Source organism: Corvus kubaryi, unplaced genomic scaffold, assembly GCF_017639235.1.
Source record: "Corvus kubaryi isolate FWS band 111438036 unplaced genomic scaffold, C.kubaryi_AGA036_p1.0 76, whole genome shotgun sequence".
Lineage (NCBI taxonomy): Eukaryota > Metazoa > Chordata > Aves > Passeriformes > Corvidae > Corvus > Corvus kubaryi.
In genome coordinates, this window is record NW_024582063.1 from 5387649 (window position 1) to 5404591 (window position 16943).

Here is a 16943-nt window from a genome sequence, read left to right on the forward strand (position 1 = left end):
CAGATATCACAGAGAACAAGGTACCTGTTTCAGACATTCAGATTTGACAGCAACTCAACAAAGCAAAGGCAGCCTTACATCCAGAGGCCATCAATATGGACACTGCAAACTGAAGGTGAGTCCTTCTTTGGAAAAGCCAGACAGAAAGATTGGAGGCACAAAGCAAAATTATTAAAGACCACCACGTGGCTCTGAGAGACAGATGGGACTCCTGGAGGCACCAGCAGATGCTTGTCTGGTTCAGATAGGGAAGACTGAACTAACTGTGCTAGTGAGGCTTCATCTAGAATATTAGAGAAGTTATTCCCAAATAACCCCCCTCACATTGTATACAGAATATCCCACAATATCACAGACCTTGGCAAGTACTGGATTTTGTATAGCCATAAGAAATCCTACCTAATTACTTTCTTTTTTCTGAACAGGAGTTTGGGAAGTCCATCTCCTCTCTTCCTGCCCCAGGACTTGACATGCTTCATTGTAGCTACTACTTCCACATGCACCCACTTCACATAAGTATCTTCCTTATTTAAGTCCTCCTTTAAGCAAGGATTAAGCATTCCCTATAATTAATAAAGTTGCATTAAATTGCAGAAAGTAACATTCAAGACAGAGCCTTTTCCTTGCTACTATAGCTAAAATTTTAAATAATGAAACAAAACGTGATACTCTAAGATTGTTTATTTTAAATGGTATTCTGAAATTTGTGGTTATATACAAATTTTCCAACTATGAAGCTTAAGACTGCATGGTGACTGTCTTCACAAAGTAAGGCTGCTCGGTCAGTGATCTCAGAGCTGATTCCATTGAAGTGTGATTACTCGGAGTACAGGATGACTTCAGGAAGGTTGTTATCCATGAAGGCACCAATACCAAAGGAGGGAGGCCTTCCTACATAAAAAGCTAATCGAGGGTGCCCTTGGTTGCCATGGGACCTTTGTTGAATTTGAGAACATCACCAGTGGGGAAAGGTCTGAGTGAAACCAATGGTCCCTGTGGAAAGGCCTTTACACTGCACTCACAATCTGGAGACAGGTACACACTGCAGGGGCTTTTCTATGCCAGTCTTACTCACTGTGCTTTATTCCTCACTCAGCTGGGCCAGTGACAGGAAAAAAACACAGAAAAAGGGGGGAAAAAGCAGCTTACACTACTATAGTGATTTAACAGTGATCTTTAGAGACAGAATATTTTCAGGAATAATTAATAGGCATGAACAGGATTTATGTTAATGCTGAAACTTCAGTTTAGATACCAGACACAGGGGTAGGATGAAATGTTTCACCCTGCAGCCAACAGACAGAAAGTCTTCACTTCTTGGAATTCCCATGGAAAACAGATGAACTACTGCCTCCTCTTGTGCTCCCCAATACTAATGGCAGAGATATGCTTCATGAGTTTGTTTTATACACAATTAAAAATACATTTTAGCAATGTTTCCCATTAAAACCTCACCCATAGCACAGTACTGAAATCAGTGCAACAAAATGAAGGAGTATTTACAACCATACTGTATTGTACCAAATTTGCAAGACAAGAAAATTCTAAAGTGCAAAGTTGTCTCTATTCTACACAGACACAGGGATCCATTTTCCTGCTCATTGTATGAACCACTACCATCTTTACAGACACACCACGTATCCATGCTGAACATCCAAGTGACCAAACTCCATCCCTGGGCTGACAGGCAAAACTCCTCTATCAAATCCAGGAGGCAGACATCAGCATCCAAGGGCCAGGTTTAGTCCCTCAGCTGTCACATGCTGGATGGAGAGTAACTACTGAAAACCCAGGAACACGGAACATGGAGGAAGTGTATTTAAATACATGGAGAAAGTGTATTCGAATAGAAATCCTACAAAGAGCTTAATGGTTTGGTTTATAGTAGACTAAAGACAATCACTGCTTTTCTTAAAGCACAAAACAGAGGGCCCAGCACTCTGTATTTCATTCAGCTGCAGTTCTGTCCTGCTTCAGATGGGGCACAGAATTTTAAAGACTATTTACACCAATAAGATTTGCAGGCTTAGCCATGAGAACCTCTAAAACCAGAGAGAGGCCACAAAATCAGGCTCTTGCAGCATTAGAATATTAAAAAGTCACCATTCAAAATACCTCACTCTTAAAAATTACTAAAGGGAACTATAATAGAAGGAACATGGCTGCTGGGTTTCCAGATTGACTGAAACTCCCAGTTCATTCACCCACATTCTTAAGCATATTGATCAGTTAATCTATATCCTATTTACAGTAATTCCTACTACCCAACAAAACCAGAAGAGAAAGCTGCTCATTGCCTCACAGCTCTCTCTACTTTGCAAACTAAACAGTCTCCAGTTTCTTCTTTTTTGGCAAAACCATCCAATGTTTGCCACAGGATTTTAGCTACAAGTAAACAAAGTTTGTCTTGAAAAGCAACACATGTTAAGTGAATTAGTTTGTTCCATTAGTCTATTTTTAAACTACTACATCATATTTACTGAAACAGCTATGGCATAAGAGGTTACACGGCTAGGCTTAAGCAATGTCATCATCTGACACAATTCACTTGGTTATGCCCCAAACTATTTACAGTGAACTTGATTCAGACAAACCACTTGGTTTGAGAAAGCGTCCAAAGAATTCCAAGTCCGTAAAATAATCTCTCCTACCAAGTTGTTTGGGAACGATTTAGTCATGATTTGTTAATTTGATTTTAAGATATTCCTATACTGGAACCCACCCATGGGTAAAAGCTGCATTGGAAATGAGTCCCAGGATCTACACGTGCACTAGCAAGCAAGGCTAAGTCTGTGCCACGGTTTGTAGCAGATGGAAGGGAAAATGAGGGGAAGGAAAACAGGATCTACAGAAAGAAAACTAATTCAGTTGAGAAGTGTACATATTGACAAAGAATTCTGAGAAACAATGACTAACTAAAAAATTGTGATTATGAAACGGAGTTAACTGTATCTCAATCCTTAAAGGGAGCAGGCTGAGCAAATGTTGATGACTACAGCTGGAATACATTTTTAGAATTAAAATCTATATAAGAAAACTAACTCCACACTCCACTCTGGCAAAACCTAGGCTGGTCTTTTAACAATGCAAGAAGTCTATTGAGTCAACTGATCAAGTTATGAACAGATTTGAGTAACTCTTCATGAAACATAGCCCAGGTCCCTGTGCAGCACCAGAAGAAATGGAGCCATTTTAGATATGTATTCTTCTTGATACTCATTATCCTCTAGGCCCCTGCGGAACAGAAACTTCTTCCAAAGAAATTCAGCTCACTTTACACTTATTTTTATGTGCAGGACTGACAGAAGGAAAAATCCAGCACGGGAAGCAAGGAGGTCTGCATTTGATCAACCCACAACAGCCAGCATTAAAAACCTCTTTGCCTTTTGTAGCAACAAATTCTGTAGCTTGCTCTAGTATCTCAGGAAGAGTCTTGAGCTTCCTATTAACATCCTCAACAGCTTCTGTGCCACAGACCTTCAAGGAGATACACACCTGCTCTCTAAGCTAAGTGACTCCAAGCACCATGAAAGATTTTAGAAGCACTGAATTACAGCACAGTGGAAGGTGAACAAAGAGTACAAAGTGAGGAATGTGTTTACAGTTTACATCATGGTAAGTGCCGATGCCATCACATTTGCTGAAAAGGGTGAACCTTGTCAGGCTGCCCAGCTTCTTTCTCAGGCAAAGAGAAGTGCAGCAGCTGGGGATTGCAAGGCTCTCACTTCAACATATGCATCATATTCCTTTGCATTTGCAGCAAATCAGAAAGATGTTTTTGTTGTCATGGGTGTTTTGCAGTGCTCAGCACTGAAGAATGCTGTCACATTTTCCACAGCAGGCAGAAATGGAAGCAGCAAGTTCTACAAAATCCTTTCTTTCTCAGCCTTGACTGGGCTTGGCTTTTGGCAAGTTTTCTTCAGAAAGAGCTGATTTCAGTGAAATACTGCACAAGCTGAGAAGCAGCACTGTTTACACAGGGCATAAAGGAAATCTAGAGCTTGGCTTCCCAGTTATGCCATCAGCTCTTCAGCTCATCTTTCCTCCCTGTTCTCCTGACAGCTTCTTATAGACACCACCCAGATGGAAACACAGCTTACAAATCCATTACCTTAGCATGACAGCTTCAGGAACTCCAGCGCCAGGAGATCTGAACTGTCTGCAGCCTCCAAACTTAACAAAGCTTTGAAGATTCAAAAACTCTGAACAAATGTCACAGTGATGCATTGCTTTTAAGCACTTTCATATTACTTGCTGCATCACTTTCAGATACACTTTGATACTCAAGAATTTTGATTAAAGAACAGACAAGCTAAGGTACCTTACTACAAATTCTGATATAAAAACCCTAATCTGTAGAGAAAAGAACGGAGACTAATAGTTTCAGAACATAAATTGTGCTCCAGTTATGCAGAACTTGAGGATTCCCAGGTTCTGTGAAAGTCCTGTGAAATACCATAGGAGTGTTACAAACCAAACCCAGATTTTCTTCCCTCACTACAGTTAGGTGAATTGGAACACAACAGGGTGCTAAGTCTGAATGACAAAACTTGAATAAATATAACTGTTCATGCAAACTTCTGTTTGCAGAACTGGACATGATACAGCATATAAGGTAATGGAAAAATCCTCAAGCATTACAATCATGATACTTCCTTTGCTATTTGTGTGTAAAACTAAACCCACAAAAAGAAACTCCCTAGAGGCACAATAGGAACATTTAAGCCCATTCATTCTATGATATCCCACTAAGACCAAAAATAATTCAGATATAAATAACCTCCTAAAAATCTACCACATTCTTAAGGAAGATAGACACATATTAACAAAGGTAAATTAAATTAGTCTTCTAAATGAAAAAAGGAGAATCAAAAAAGGGAGATCAGAACTAAAGCCCCAGAGTCCCATGAATAGGAGTTTCAAAGTGAATTCAAAGCACTTATGGCATTTAAGAAATCTGGCATCCACTGTCTCTTTGAGGCTTTATATCTGGTTCCTTCAGAGGTTTTACTTCTTCATCTGGTTTTGGTTTAGCCTGCAAACAAGAAGAAAAAAACCCCCAACTTAATACCACAAGTACAAACCACTGTATCTGCACAGTATTTATGCACAGCTAACTTGACATGTTATAATCTAACAGTCCCCTCTCTTTTCAAGGCTGAAGACTTTGAGTAAGCCTCAAGCAAGGGGGAAAAGCTAACTATTCTCTGTTTCAGCATCCTTAAATGAATCCTTTTCTAAAAAAGAATCTTTCTCTAGCATTCACTCTTGTAATGTTACAGGACTTAGTAAAAAATGACCTGAATTTCTAGATGCTGGCAGTGTGGCAGAGGTTAATTGACTTGCCCCTGGCACAGCAGAAGGATGAGCTTAAGTGGTAGCCTTGTGTCTGCTTCCTACACTGAGCTGGGGAGTGTTATATGTATATGTATGATACACAGAATAAAGCTAACTGTATGATACACAGAATAAAGCTAGTGGAAAGAACAGCACATGGGATTATCTTACAGTGTCATCCTTTGGCCTCTTGGTGAGATCAAATGCTGCAACTGTTTCAGGAGTCCAGTGTGTGTTCAAGGCAGGAAACTCAAAAGGAACAGGCTCTACTAAGCCATAGTTTGCTTTCAGTTCCAGCTGGGGAGCCTCTGCTGGCACCTTCTGGAAATAGCTGGAACAGAATACAGAAAAGTACTTAAAATACAATGCACCATCTCTGCAAGTCTTGTCTGCAATTTTAAACTAAGCAATCTGGGTTTTCACAATGGCAATCACTGCTGCTCTCTTCCATTTCATTAAGGCACTGCCTAACATGCATTTTGCCAGCAAGATTCACAAGAACAAAAGCAACTCCTTCTTAGTATTATTGTTTGTTCCCTAATAGTGTGGTGGGTTTTCTCCTACTTAATAACCATTATTCCCAGTGCTTCAATGAGAAGAGCATCTTTTGTTGAAAAAAAACCCCTTCAAAATACAAATGAGGATTTAAAATACTTCCCAAAGATGAAAAGGACAGTTCTTCTCCTAAACAGTCTTAATGTGCCACAGTGGATAATGGCAACAACACAGCAGCCCCCCCAAAGACTGGCTACAGGGCAACCCACCCTGCTGAACTGGAACAGGACACAGAGTGGGACAGCACAGACCCACTGCAAATCTGCTGAGAGAAAATTAGAGAATCTCAAATTTATCTGTAAGTTACATGCCATGCCCTAAAGTAATGTAACAATTGGAGAGTAAAATTTACCATCCCATTCTGAAATAAAGGCAAAGGAGGTAGTAACACTTCATACAGAGTGCTGTACCAGCCATGAATTACTTACATAAATCCATTCTCTCTCTGGCATTTTTCTAGTGTGTTCTTAATCAAACTTCCTAATTTCCTAAAGAAAAGATGTCCAGAAGGTTTGGCAGTAGTCCCAGGCCCTTTGGTTTCTCCATATTCTTTGCACAATGCTTCGGCCTTGGCAAAAACTTCGCAAGAAAGAAAGGAAGTAAAAATTATTTACATGACCCTCTTAAATCATGGCTCTGCTCTACAGTGCTTCAGTCTTAGAAGACACCAGAATCCATTCAGGCCTCTTTCTTCTTAGAAACAAAACCAAACTAGTTCAAAGGCAGCACTTCAGCCAAGATTTACTGCATCCAACAAGTGACTAGGAACAGGAAAAGAAAAAGATAGCTTTTTGGGTGGGCAGATGCAGGAAAGCATTCTTATGTGTGGTGCCAAATGCAACAATAAGCCCAAGAACTGTGCCATGTGGTAGGGAAAAACAGGGTATGAAGGTGTCCACACACAGCTGATGTCCCAAACCAAACAACAATAAACAACATGGAGTGGGAGAAGGACTCTTCTCTGAACAGCAGAACAGTATTTGTTTTACTCCAACTAATCCAACTTAGTTTGTTCTTAATAAATTTTTTATTTCTTTTTACAATTAATACTGATGTTCCCAATTTGAAGATTTGAGCATTTCTATACATTGCAGTAAAGTTATGCAATGCAGGCTGTTGTGGTAGCAATAGCTTTGAAGAGAGAAGACTGGGAAGAAGACCTTGAACTGCTGCAAACTTGCCTGAATCTACCTTTCAAATGAAGAGAAAGGAAATAAGTTACTGAAACCTGTTTAAAAATAAACAAGCATGTCTAGATTTACTATTTAACCTCCAAAGCAGAAATGGCTGCACTACTCTAGAAACCAAAAAACAGGATGACCAGACCATTGGTTTTTACAGTGTATATTGCAGGCAGTTCAAAGCCACTTTTTAAGCCAGGCTGAGAAGTGAAGACGAAATTTTCTGCAGCACTGTTATGAAAGACAGTCTTTGATAAGACAAAAAAAAAATACACTGTCTCTATTTAAAGGTGTGCTGAATTTCCATCAGGTGGCAGATAAAAGCTTTATGGGAGAGCAAATGAACACGATCCAGCAAAACAGAACAGGCATGGCATCATCAGACCCTGTAATCCAGTCTCAACCACACTTACATTTTTCTGATTCCTGCAGAGATCTGATTGCTTCCCCACACTTATCACTCGCCAGCAAAGTCTGGCCATGGTAACAGTATGCCTGATGGGAGAGGACAAAATCATTACCAACGTCACTGGGCACTTCCTGCACCAATTCCCTTCTCCTGCTCCCTACACCAGCTGCAGCTCTTTGAAGCTGCCATTCCCTGCAGGTAGGTGACAGCCAGGGAATGCAAGTCAAAGCAGCATTCACTGAACCATTGATGCAGCTCAGCATGGACACTATGAACCAGACCCATAAACGCTTGGTATGAACCGAGCTGTCTCAGGTCTAACTGAGCTGCACAACGGTGTTTGACCAAAAGCACTGGCACACAGGCCAGTTCAAGCTCTCACTGTAGCATAGAAAGCACCAGCATAGAAACAGAATGAACCCCAGGTAAGTTTGCAAAGCTAAGACTGATAACTAAAACCACGTGAACACTCAAAAACTCCACCTGCGACAAACATCACTGAATCTGGAAAAAATGAGGTATTCTGCTGTCTGAGATATTTTGTCATAGTTCCAATAACTTTTCCACCCCAAAAAGTCCCATTCTTTCATATCTATGCTTGAAGGTGGTATTGCATTCCAGTGAGAACTGTTATCTATTATCAGGAGTTGAGTTTAAATAGTAAATACAATAGGCAAAGGAACAATCCTACCAACTACTGCCTACCTTGCCTCCCTTCCTTTAGTGCCTGTTGCCACAGTACGACTCTATCTAAATCTACCATTGCCCAGATCACACAAATTAAAAAAAGGAGAAGTACCACAACTCTGACCCTCCCTCACCTCTCACACTTGCTAATAAGGCAAGCAGCTTTTAGCTAGACATTCACCCTAAGAGAAAGACAATGCTGTTACCTGCTTAGTTTGGGCCTTTTGTACAGTATAAAAAAGACAAATTATAGGCTGTAGCAGGCTACAAGAAATACACAGCAAATGAAGCAGCTGAGGATCCCAAGGGCCCCACTGCACTTGCTAGGAGATCCATCAGGCAAATAGGGACAGCTCTTGGAATGGTACCTACTGGTACTTGATGCAGTTTCATTCAGAGCCTTCCAAAAGATGCTCAGCTCTGAACTGTGCCTAGGATCAGACTGTGATGAAGATAACAGAGATGACCATTATGCTCAGCCTGAATGGCCTCAATTAAAGATCCGTGATCACAATAAATCCACACTGCTGCAATTTCATTTGGCTCCAAGAAAACACGTCAAATGCCACTGACACTGCACAATCCCTCTTCACATGATGGAAAGAAAGCCAAGGCAGTACTTAGCCCCCATTCCCTATCCAGCCCTTGGCAGCCAGACAACAAGCTGTGACTACTGCCACCCAAAGTACTTACGTAGGCCATATAGAAACAGCTCTTCAAGTTTAAGTACTTCCTCCATTTACCTGCATAGGTTGGATCCAAACTGGATAATGTTTGATCTATGAATAGATATGTAAAGTTATTCTTAACACATCTCCAGAAAGAACCCCAAACACATTAAAAGACCAGAATTCTTAAACTTAGCAAAAGATCCTAACTACAAAGTATCCAGAAACAAGGGACAAAAATTACTCCTGCAAAAGCACAGAGAAACTATGAGAAAAACCCCAGAAATACGCAGCTATCATGCAGTTGTCCCTAGAATCCCTGAAACTACCGTCCACTAAGTTTGGATGGCTAATTCTCCTAAGTATTTTTAGGCAGCATTTCAAAGCTTGTTCCTAGTTCAAGTTCCAGGAGTGACCTACAATGAGACACATGTTACAATGTTCTCCTGACCCCCATACTTCTGCACTCCTCCCTCTTGGCTCAGTAAGCCCAAAGATCATCTTACTCATCTGGAAGGTGGTACATAATTAACCCACTGCACTCTCCATGCTCTGCATCATGATCTGCTGCCCAAAGGCAGCTGGAACATGCTCTATTTACATCAGGCCATTTGTCTGCTGCTAGTCTGTCTTCTGTCATTAACATTTCCTACCATCAGCTACAGAAAAAGATTCCCACAAAACCAAAAGGCCTTATCAAGATACATGCTGATAACTGAAGCCTTAAATGTGCTAAATAGAAGCTAAATACACACTCCATATCCACCAAGAACAGTGTTAATATTCAATTTATGGATGGGTAAAGCATGTCTGCTGGCAAGAATGCATAAACCAAGTCACTAAGGATATAAAACAAGACACTCACCAGCTTTTTGGTAGAAGTTGGCTGTTTCATAAGCAAGAGCAGCTATTAGGCCTGGATTGTGTTTCAGCTCAATAGCCCGAGCAATTGTCACTGAAAAAAAGTTCCACACCACAGTTTAAATTTAATTGAAATGTCCCATCACATCAAATCAGCAGAGGCGTTTAGGGTTTTAAAACCCCGGCATGAACAGAAAATAGATGTTGTGCAGTCAAGCAAACAGCAGAATAAAGACAGATTGTTTCTTGGATATAATGATTCCAGTTTAATAGAAAAACTGAAGGAATGTTAGCCTTAAGATTAGCTAATAAACAGAAGCTGCACACATTTTAAAGTAAAGGAACTGGGAATTTATGTTAGGCAAGCATGGTAGTGAAAGGGTTGCAAGAAAGGAAAAAACAAGAAAAAGGGAGGAGTGCCACACACAATTCTGCCAAAGTGAAAGATATTCCATATTATATATGTAATACCAGACTGATTTTTGGCATTTTCCTTCTAAAATTGTAACTTAAGTTTCTTTAAAAGCAACCTGCCCCACTAAGCCACAGTACTTCAGGAGTATAAAAAATCCTGCTGGCAAGCAGAATTCATGAGACATCAGTGACCCACAAAGAGTCATTTCCCACACCCAACCAATGTATATTTGAGGGTACCTTCTTGAGCTTCAGCTTGACACTGTATGATGTAGGAGTCTATAAGTCGAGCTTCTAAATCTCTTCCCTTTTCTACAGGTGTAATCAATCTTGGAATGTGACTTTCCTAAATACAAAGCAAGTCTCAGAGTTACTTTAGGCTTAATACTAGTGCAAAACAAGTGCCTCGTTCCTAACTGGCACACTCAGTGAAGGTCCCAAGGCAGCTGCCCACACTAGAGCACAATATGGGCAGAAAGACAAATTACTGTTCCACTGCCATTGGGAACGAGTTGCAGGGATTGAGAGGCACCAAAACATATTAACATCCTTCTTTTTCCTGTATCATTCAGGAGGTCTCAGGTGTGTGAGTATAGCAAAGGCTTTTCTAAGACAAAAAGTCAAGTATTTGGAGACACCTCGAAGAACAGACAGCAAAGAAAGTCCTTCTACCTTCAGGTGTTTAAAAATCCCAGCTGCTATTTTCAGGCTGCGGTGAACATCTTTTGCTTCATCTTCTGTGATACTGAGAAAACAGAATGAATCAGTAAAATTATAGTTAGAAAGGGCCTCTAGGTGTCATTCAGTCCCACCTCCTGCTTTGGAGCACCACAATTTGCAACAGTAGATCAGGTCAGTTATGGCTTTGTCTAGATGAATCATAAATCCTTCAAGAATCAAGAGTCCACTGATTCCCTAAGTGACCTATCCCACTGCTGTGCTACCCTCAGAGTAAAGGAGGGTACAATGTTCTTACAGTGTTCTTACAGTGTCCCATCATTAAAGAATCAAATAGAACTTGCGTGAAAAAAACCCAAACGCGTAAGATCCTATGATGACTCTCAAGTAAAAGGCAACCTCAGTGTCAAAAGCCAAGGATTTAGAAGTCTGTAGGGCTAAAAGACAGCAGACCTGTGATTTTGAGAACCTCAGTTTGGTACCTGGAGCGGGGCGATGAAGGGTTTATTCACAACTGACACTTTCTCTGTATCACCATCACGTGGTACTAATCCACTTGGTTTACAGAGGCAAGAAGGGATTGAAGTGCTTGTGTATAAAGGCCTCCTGGAACTCCTCTGTCTCCGCTGGACATGCCTCACAGCAGGCAAACCCCAGAACCTGCTAAATCTTTGGTGGAGTATTGCTGGAGTAGAATTATTAAGAAAAGAAAACCACTTACTCTTCTTTTCCAGCGAGTCTTGATGCATATTTTGTGTACCATAGAGCTACATTAAATCCCATAGAAACCAGTTCAAACACTGCATCCTGCTGGGCACTGAAGAAAGACAAAAACCCCCCAAAATCTTAATGCATTCAGTTTTGTTCTGACAATCTCTCTCTGCTGATAGTTCATGTAGCAGAAGTCAACATTTCTTTCTATAAAACATTTTTCATTTAAGATGTCAACAACCTGCACTTCAGAACTTCCTAGCTGCTGAACTGCCTAAGAGAGACTTCAATTTTTTTATTTGTTCCCTTTAAGAGCTCATAATTAGAATCTCCCACATTCAGATGCCCACCCTTCCCTTTTGGGAACTTTTATTTTAAAACTGTAACTTGAGATTTGTTTAGCTTTGGGTGTGGCTGACATTTTTCCATCTCTTTTTTTTTTTTTTTTTTCAATGGCACATTTTGTGGAAAGCCTTGCCCTGGAATGTCCACTTTAAAGTTGTACTGCTAAGTTAATAAATCAGAGTCTGTTACAACTCTCTCAAATGAATGTTATTTCAAGTATTTATGTAACTGCAGACAAACAGCATGTGCAAATAGCAGCATATTTCAGAAGCTAAAAACAGTCTTTGAAAAGACTGAACTTGCAATCACAAGCTCAGTATAGCTTAGGAACTAGCAAACCTTTTAAAAAGAAAGATGTGGGAGAGGGAAGAGTAATGTTGGCACAAGTACAAGTGTGTGTGACCGTGAGAAAATTAGAAGAAAGTCCTAATCAACAGATTTTTTTCCAAGGGGAGTAAAAGCTTTGAGGAGGTCAAGCACTCCTAGCTAAAGCTTGACAAATTGGTAGGTGTGGTTATACAACACAATCACCTCCAATAGCAAGAGACAAGTGAGTAATTCAGAAGGTTACAGATCTGTATTCCTACTGGAACAGAAGATTTGTTTGTTTGAACCAAGAGTACATGTACTCAGAGCTTCAGAGGACAAGAACAAAATCAGATCTTCAGCAACACTGGAACCCCAAAACACACAGAAGTTGCTGGTCAGGCCATAGTGCCAAAGGAAGAAGCTTTAAACTGCAGTGAGCTTTGTTACCATGCTCAACTCACCAATACCCTCAAGGCTCTTCCTTGTAGTGCTGTAGCCAACTGCAGGTTCAGTTTGTAGATCAACTAAGACCCTTCTACAATTATTGTGCATTCTCACAGCTTTACATAAAGGCCACGTACACTTCAGAACACCTAACACAGTAGGGCAGTTACCAAAAACACAGCAACACCTTTTTAGAAACTACTTTGTGTTCAAGACTTTGCTACATTTCTGTTTCCCCTCAAATGGGTGGCACAGGTGCATGTGTGTAACAGAGCAGCAGACAGCAGCTGCATACCCCGCACCCAGAGAAGCACACGCACCTCGGGACTTGTCCTTGTAATGTGTCTGTCCACTTGAAATTCTGGATATATCTCAACTTGCACTCTTGGGAAGAGTCATCCAGTGAAAGGATGAAACCTATGGAATAAACAAATGTACCAAAAGGCAATCTCAAGTAGGAAACAAACGAGTAATGAAGGAGAGGGATCAGTAAGAATACAGATATAGATAAAGGAATGTTTCTTGCTGAACCCCTCAAAACCCCATGTTACTTCCTGAGGTGTTTATTCCTCAGTATCTTGAGAACAAAATGTGGAAAAAACCAACTGGCTACTCCAGGAAACAACTTGCCCAGCACATTACCAACTCAACCCTGAGAATCCTGACTGCTCAAGGAAAACCTGGCAGATGTCTGCTAGTCCCATATGGTGACAAGTTGGGAGTGGGACTGGCCCAGGTACAGGATGGCTGAGGTTGTTCAAGGTGAGTGGCTATCTCTGCCACCACAGTGGCAACCTGGAAATTCCAGGGAACTTGCCTGGTCAACAGTGAGAGGGAAAAGGGCTTCTAAGCATGGACTAACCTAGTCATCATCTATCTCCAGGGCCACAGGAAATTGGCTCTTTTTGTCCAGAAGCCCAGAAAACAGCAGTCAGTGGGATGAAGCTAATGCTATGGAATGTTCAAATTCTAGCATATGCAGGCCCAGGAATTTTTTAGGGAGGCTTGAGAAGGGCCTTAGTCTGATCAGGTCTTACAGATTTTAAGAGGCCAAGAGCTTGCCATAGCAGCGGCTGCGGCTACAGCTTTCGGTGCGTCACATTTTTATAAGCACAGAAAATACTTGTTCCTTTCACATGCAGATGATTTTAGTGGCCAAGCATGATATTTTCCTAGAGAAACTCTCCAAATCTCGGCTGTAGCAACAGGTATTTTTATCTTGCCTTTATCTAGATGTGGCATTAGCCTACACTCTCCCAGGGCCTCACTAAACCAATGTTTACTTCCCACAGACTGAAAGATCCCACTTTCCACAAATCAGCTGATTCCTGAAAACCCAGTCCTAAGAAACCTGGCTGAGCACCCAACTGCTACGACAGCGTTATCAAAATATTGGCAGAAGGAAAGTTTCAACAGGAATGTGTCATCACAGGTGAACCATCTACTGAAAATGAAGATACCATGCTAATGAGCACCTAAGACAAGCAGCAGTAGAAGGTAAACTTGCCAGAAGTCTATGGTCTAGTATTACCCAAACCAGCAGTTTATACTGAATTGTAAATGATATCAACTAATTAATTGACTCAATTTATACTTGAGGAGAAACTCACCACCAAACACATAAGACAAATAGACATTTTCTCCTCCACCAGAATGAGGTTAAAAGCAGGAGGGCAGGACTGCCAGCACTTAGTACTGGCAGGGTCACAAAGGACACTGAAAACTTGGAGAAGGGGCCTGGTGAGCAGCCACCACTGGTATCAAGCACAGAACCCATGAAGACACTCTCCTTCCTGAGAACTGCAAAGCTTCTTTACAGGAGATCAGCACAATGCACATTCTGAGAAGTGCCATTAAAATTCAGCTGATGCTTCTCTTGGTGAATTAGTAGTACTGCTAATAAATTATCCTACCTTGCAGGAGTGAGAAGTACAAGTCAGCTGCATTCTTCATCATTTCTGGATTACAGCTCGAGTCTGTGAACAGCTCCAGTAGCCGTGCTCGAGATAACCTCAAGTCACTGAATGAAAGAAGAGAAAAAAACCCCAAAAAAAACCCTAAGAAATTCTACTCAAAAATGTACTAATACAGAAGATTCTTCCCTTCTCCTCTGGATACATATAATTGACTCTTTAGTATGATCCATTCTGGACACACAGCAGTGGATAATCAGTACTCAATCTATTGTTCTAACACTAAAATTACTATGCCTTTACCTACCAAGAGGCTGGGTGCACAGAGAGGAAAGGGAAGTAACAACAGGAACATTCTTTGACATTAGAATGGGATGATGGGATAAAGAGGTAAGAACAGATCTGCAAAATAAGCTGAGATCCCTTTTCATTACATTCCTATCCACAACAGAACAGTCAGGCCTTATCCACTTATGGAAATGAAGCAATCTTTTGCAGAGGAATGCACAGTCATCAGAAAGACAATGAAGTGGTTTTCATCTTTTGCCTCTGCATTGTTGTAATTGGCCTTGCTGAGCACTCAGAGAGTCAAAAACTGGAGAATTTGTTGTCTGTAAGCAAATGTTCAGTGTTAGCAATGTCTTACTGCCTCCCTGCCTACACATCTGCAGCCACCTTGAGCTCAAAAACCAAAGAGCAACCATGACTTTTAAGGATGTCCCTCAAACTGTAAGAGGCAGATCGAAGTCAGTCCCAAGTACACTTACTTGCAAACCTTTGTTGCAGCTGGAGTGGTGGCTACCCCATAATAATTAAATGAAACAGGAGCTGTAGCCTTCAGAGGGTTGCGATGGAACCAGTGGGTCATTTTCTTCCTGTAATGTTGTTTATGCCAAATCTAAGGAGGGGAAAGGAAAGATCAGCTGCAGGAACAGGTACAATTGAGGTGCTGCACATCATGCTCCTCTGCTCACAAAAAGATATTCCAAATGTAACCAACTAGGCAAGAAATTAATTTGAAATTAACTTCTTTTTTTCCCCATTTGAAATGCCAAGCTTCCATGTGCTTTGTGCTCATCATCCATGTGCTCAGTGTGAGACTTGCACTCTCTTGAGATACAAATGCTTTCTGAGGCAACTATTTCAAGTTAGGGCAAAAGCTACCACCTACTTTGTGGTAGCTCTATGTGAGCACACACATTCATAGGAAAAAAACCACATTTGTTACCTCCTGCACAAGGCTGAATATACCCGTAAATTACATGAGAAATATCTCAGAATCACAGAATCAATTAGGTTGGAAAAGATCCCTGAGATCACTGAGCCCAGCCTTTGACAGAACACCCCCATGTCAACTAGACCATGGCACTGAGCACCATGTCCAGGCTTTCCTTAAACACCTCCAGGGATGGTAGCTCCACCGCCTCCCTAGGCAACCTGTTCCAACATTTAACAACCCCTTCTGTGAAGAGATTCTTCCTAATGTCCAACCTGAACCTCCCCTGGCACAGCTTGAGGCTCTTTCCTCTCCTCCTGTCACTTGTTACCTGGGAGGAGAGGCCTATCCCCAACTTGCCACAACCTTTCAGGGAGTTGTAGAGAGTGGTAAGGTCATCCCTGAGCCTCCCTCCTCTTTTCCTCTAAATCTTAATTCATTGAGACCATTACACTGTGTCTGGCCAATCTGTGAACAGCTCGTATTTGGGGGCCTTTGGCACAAATGAACCTGCAACCACAAACCCTGACTGAAAACAGGGATCTATTTACATAAGTGTATCTGACCTGGAAGGCTGGGAGAGCAGAGATAAACCCGACCATCTCTTTTCTTTTACTTCAATTTCAGCAAATAAATATAACACAAGCATTGCAGTGAGCTTTACAACAGCAGTGTATGGTGATGGAACATAATGGGCACATCCTCAACATGGGAAGGCCCTACTGGATAAAGGGAGAAACTCCTTCACCATGAAGACAAAAAAACTGAGGAACAAGTTGTGTGCTCTCCATCCTCAAAAGTTTTCCAAACCTCGCCGGACAAAGCCCTGAGCCCCCTGGTGTGACCTCGGAGCTGTCCCTGCTCTGAGCAGGACGCTGGACTGGAGACCCCCCAGGACCTCCATCACCTCGTGGTCCTTTTGGAATCCCTTAAGTTCATCCTCATAAAACACTCTGGACCTTTGCTGAAACAAAAAACCAAAAACAAACCAAGAAGATCTGCCCGCAACCCGCCGGCACTGTCCAGATCCTCCTGCCCGAGCAGGGGGCTTGTTCATCGCGCCGGCACCTCTCGGGGCCGGTCCATCGGGCAGCGCCTGTCGCGCCGTGCGCACCCACCTGCGCGGCGCTGCCGTCCCCGCTGTGCCGCGGGACCCCGGCCCGGCCCGGGGCGCTCCCTGAAGGCTCCCGAGGCCGCGGGACCCCGGCCCGGCCC

The 16943-nt window shown here is 41.8% G+C and overlaps 1 protein-coding gene across 3 annotated transcripts in view; it reads right to left on the reverse strand.

Moving 5' to 3' along the window:
* Nucleotides 1-663: 663 nt before the first annotated feature.
* BROX (BRO1 domain and CAAX motif containing) overlaps nucleotides 664-16943 on the reverse strand; it is a 16747-nt gene continuing 467 nt past the window's right edge. For 2 of the 3 annotated variants that reach the window (XM_042051553.1, XM_042051554.1), the window contains exons 2-13: nucleotides 15280-15410; nucleotides 14513-14619; nucleotides 12920-13016; nucleotides 11512-11607; nucleotides 10785-10857; nucleotides 10353-10458; nucleotides 9703-9792; nucleotides 8863-8948; nucleotides 7487-7568; nucleotides 6321-6471; nucleotides 5509-5668; nucleotides 664-5035 (exon numbers count right to left, since the gene is read on the reverse strand). In XM_042051553.1, coding sequence (XP_041907487.1) covers nucleotides 4949-5035; nucleotides 5509-5668; nucleotides 6321-6471; nucleotides 7487-7568; nucleotides 8863-8948; nucleotides 9703-9792; nucleotides 10353-10458; nucleotides 10785-10857; nucleotides 11512-11607; nucleotides 12920-13016; nucleotides 14513-14619; nucleotides 15280-15380 — 1236 coding nt within the window. In that variant the 5' untranslated portion in view covers nucleotides 15381-15410 and the 3' untranslated portion in view covers nucleotides 664-4948. Of the gene's footprint in view, nucleotides 5036-5508; nucleotides 5669-6320; nucleotides 6472-7486; nucleotides 7569-8862; nucleotides 8949-9702; nucleotides 9793-10352; nucleotides 10459-10784; nucleotides 10858-11511; nucleotides 11608-12919; nucleotides 13017-14512; nucleotides 14620-15279; nucleotides 15411-16846 lie in introns of all 3 variants that reach the window. The other variant, XM_042051552.1, reaches the window with a different exon arrangement.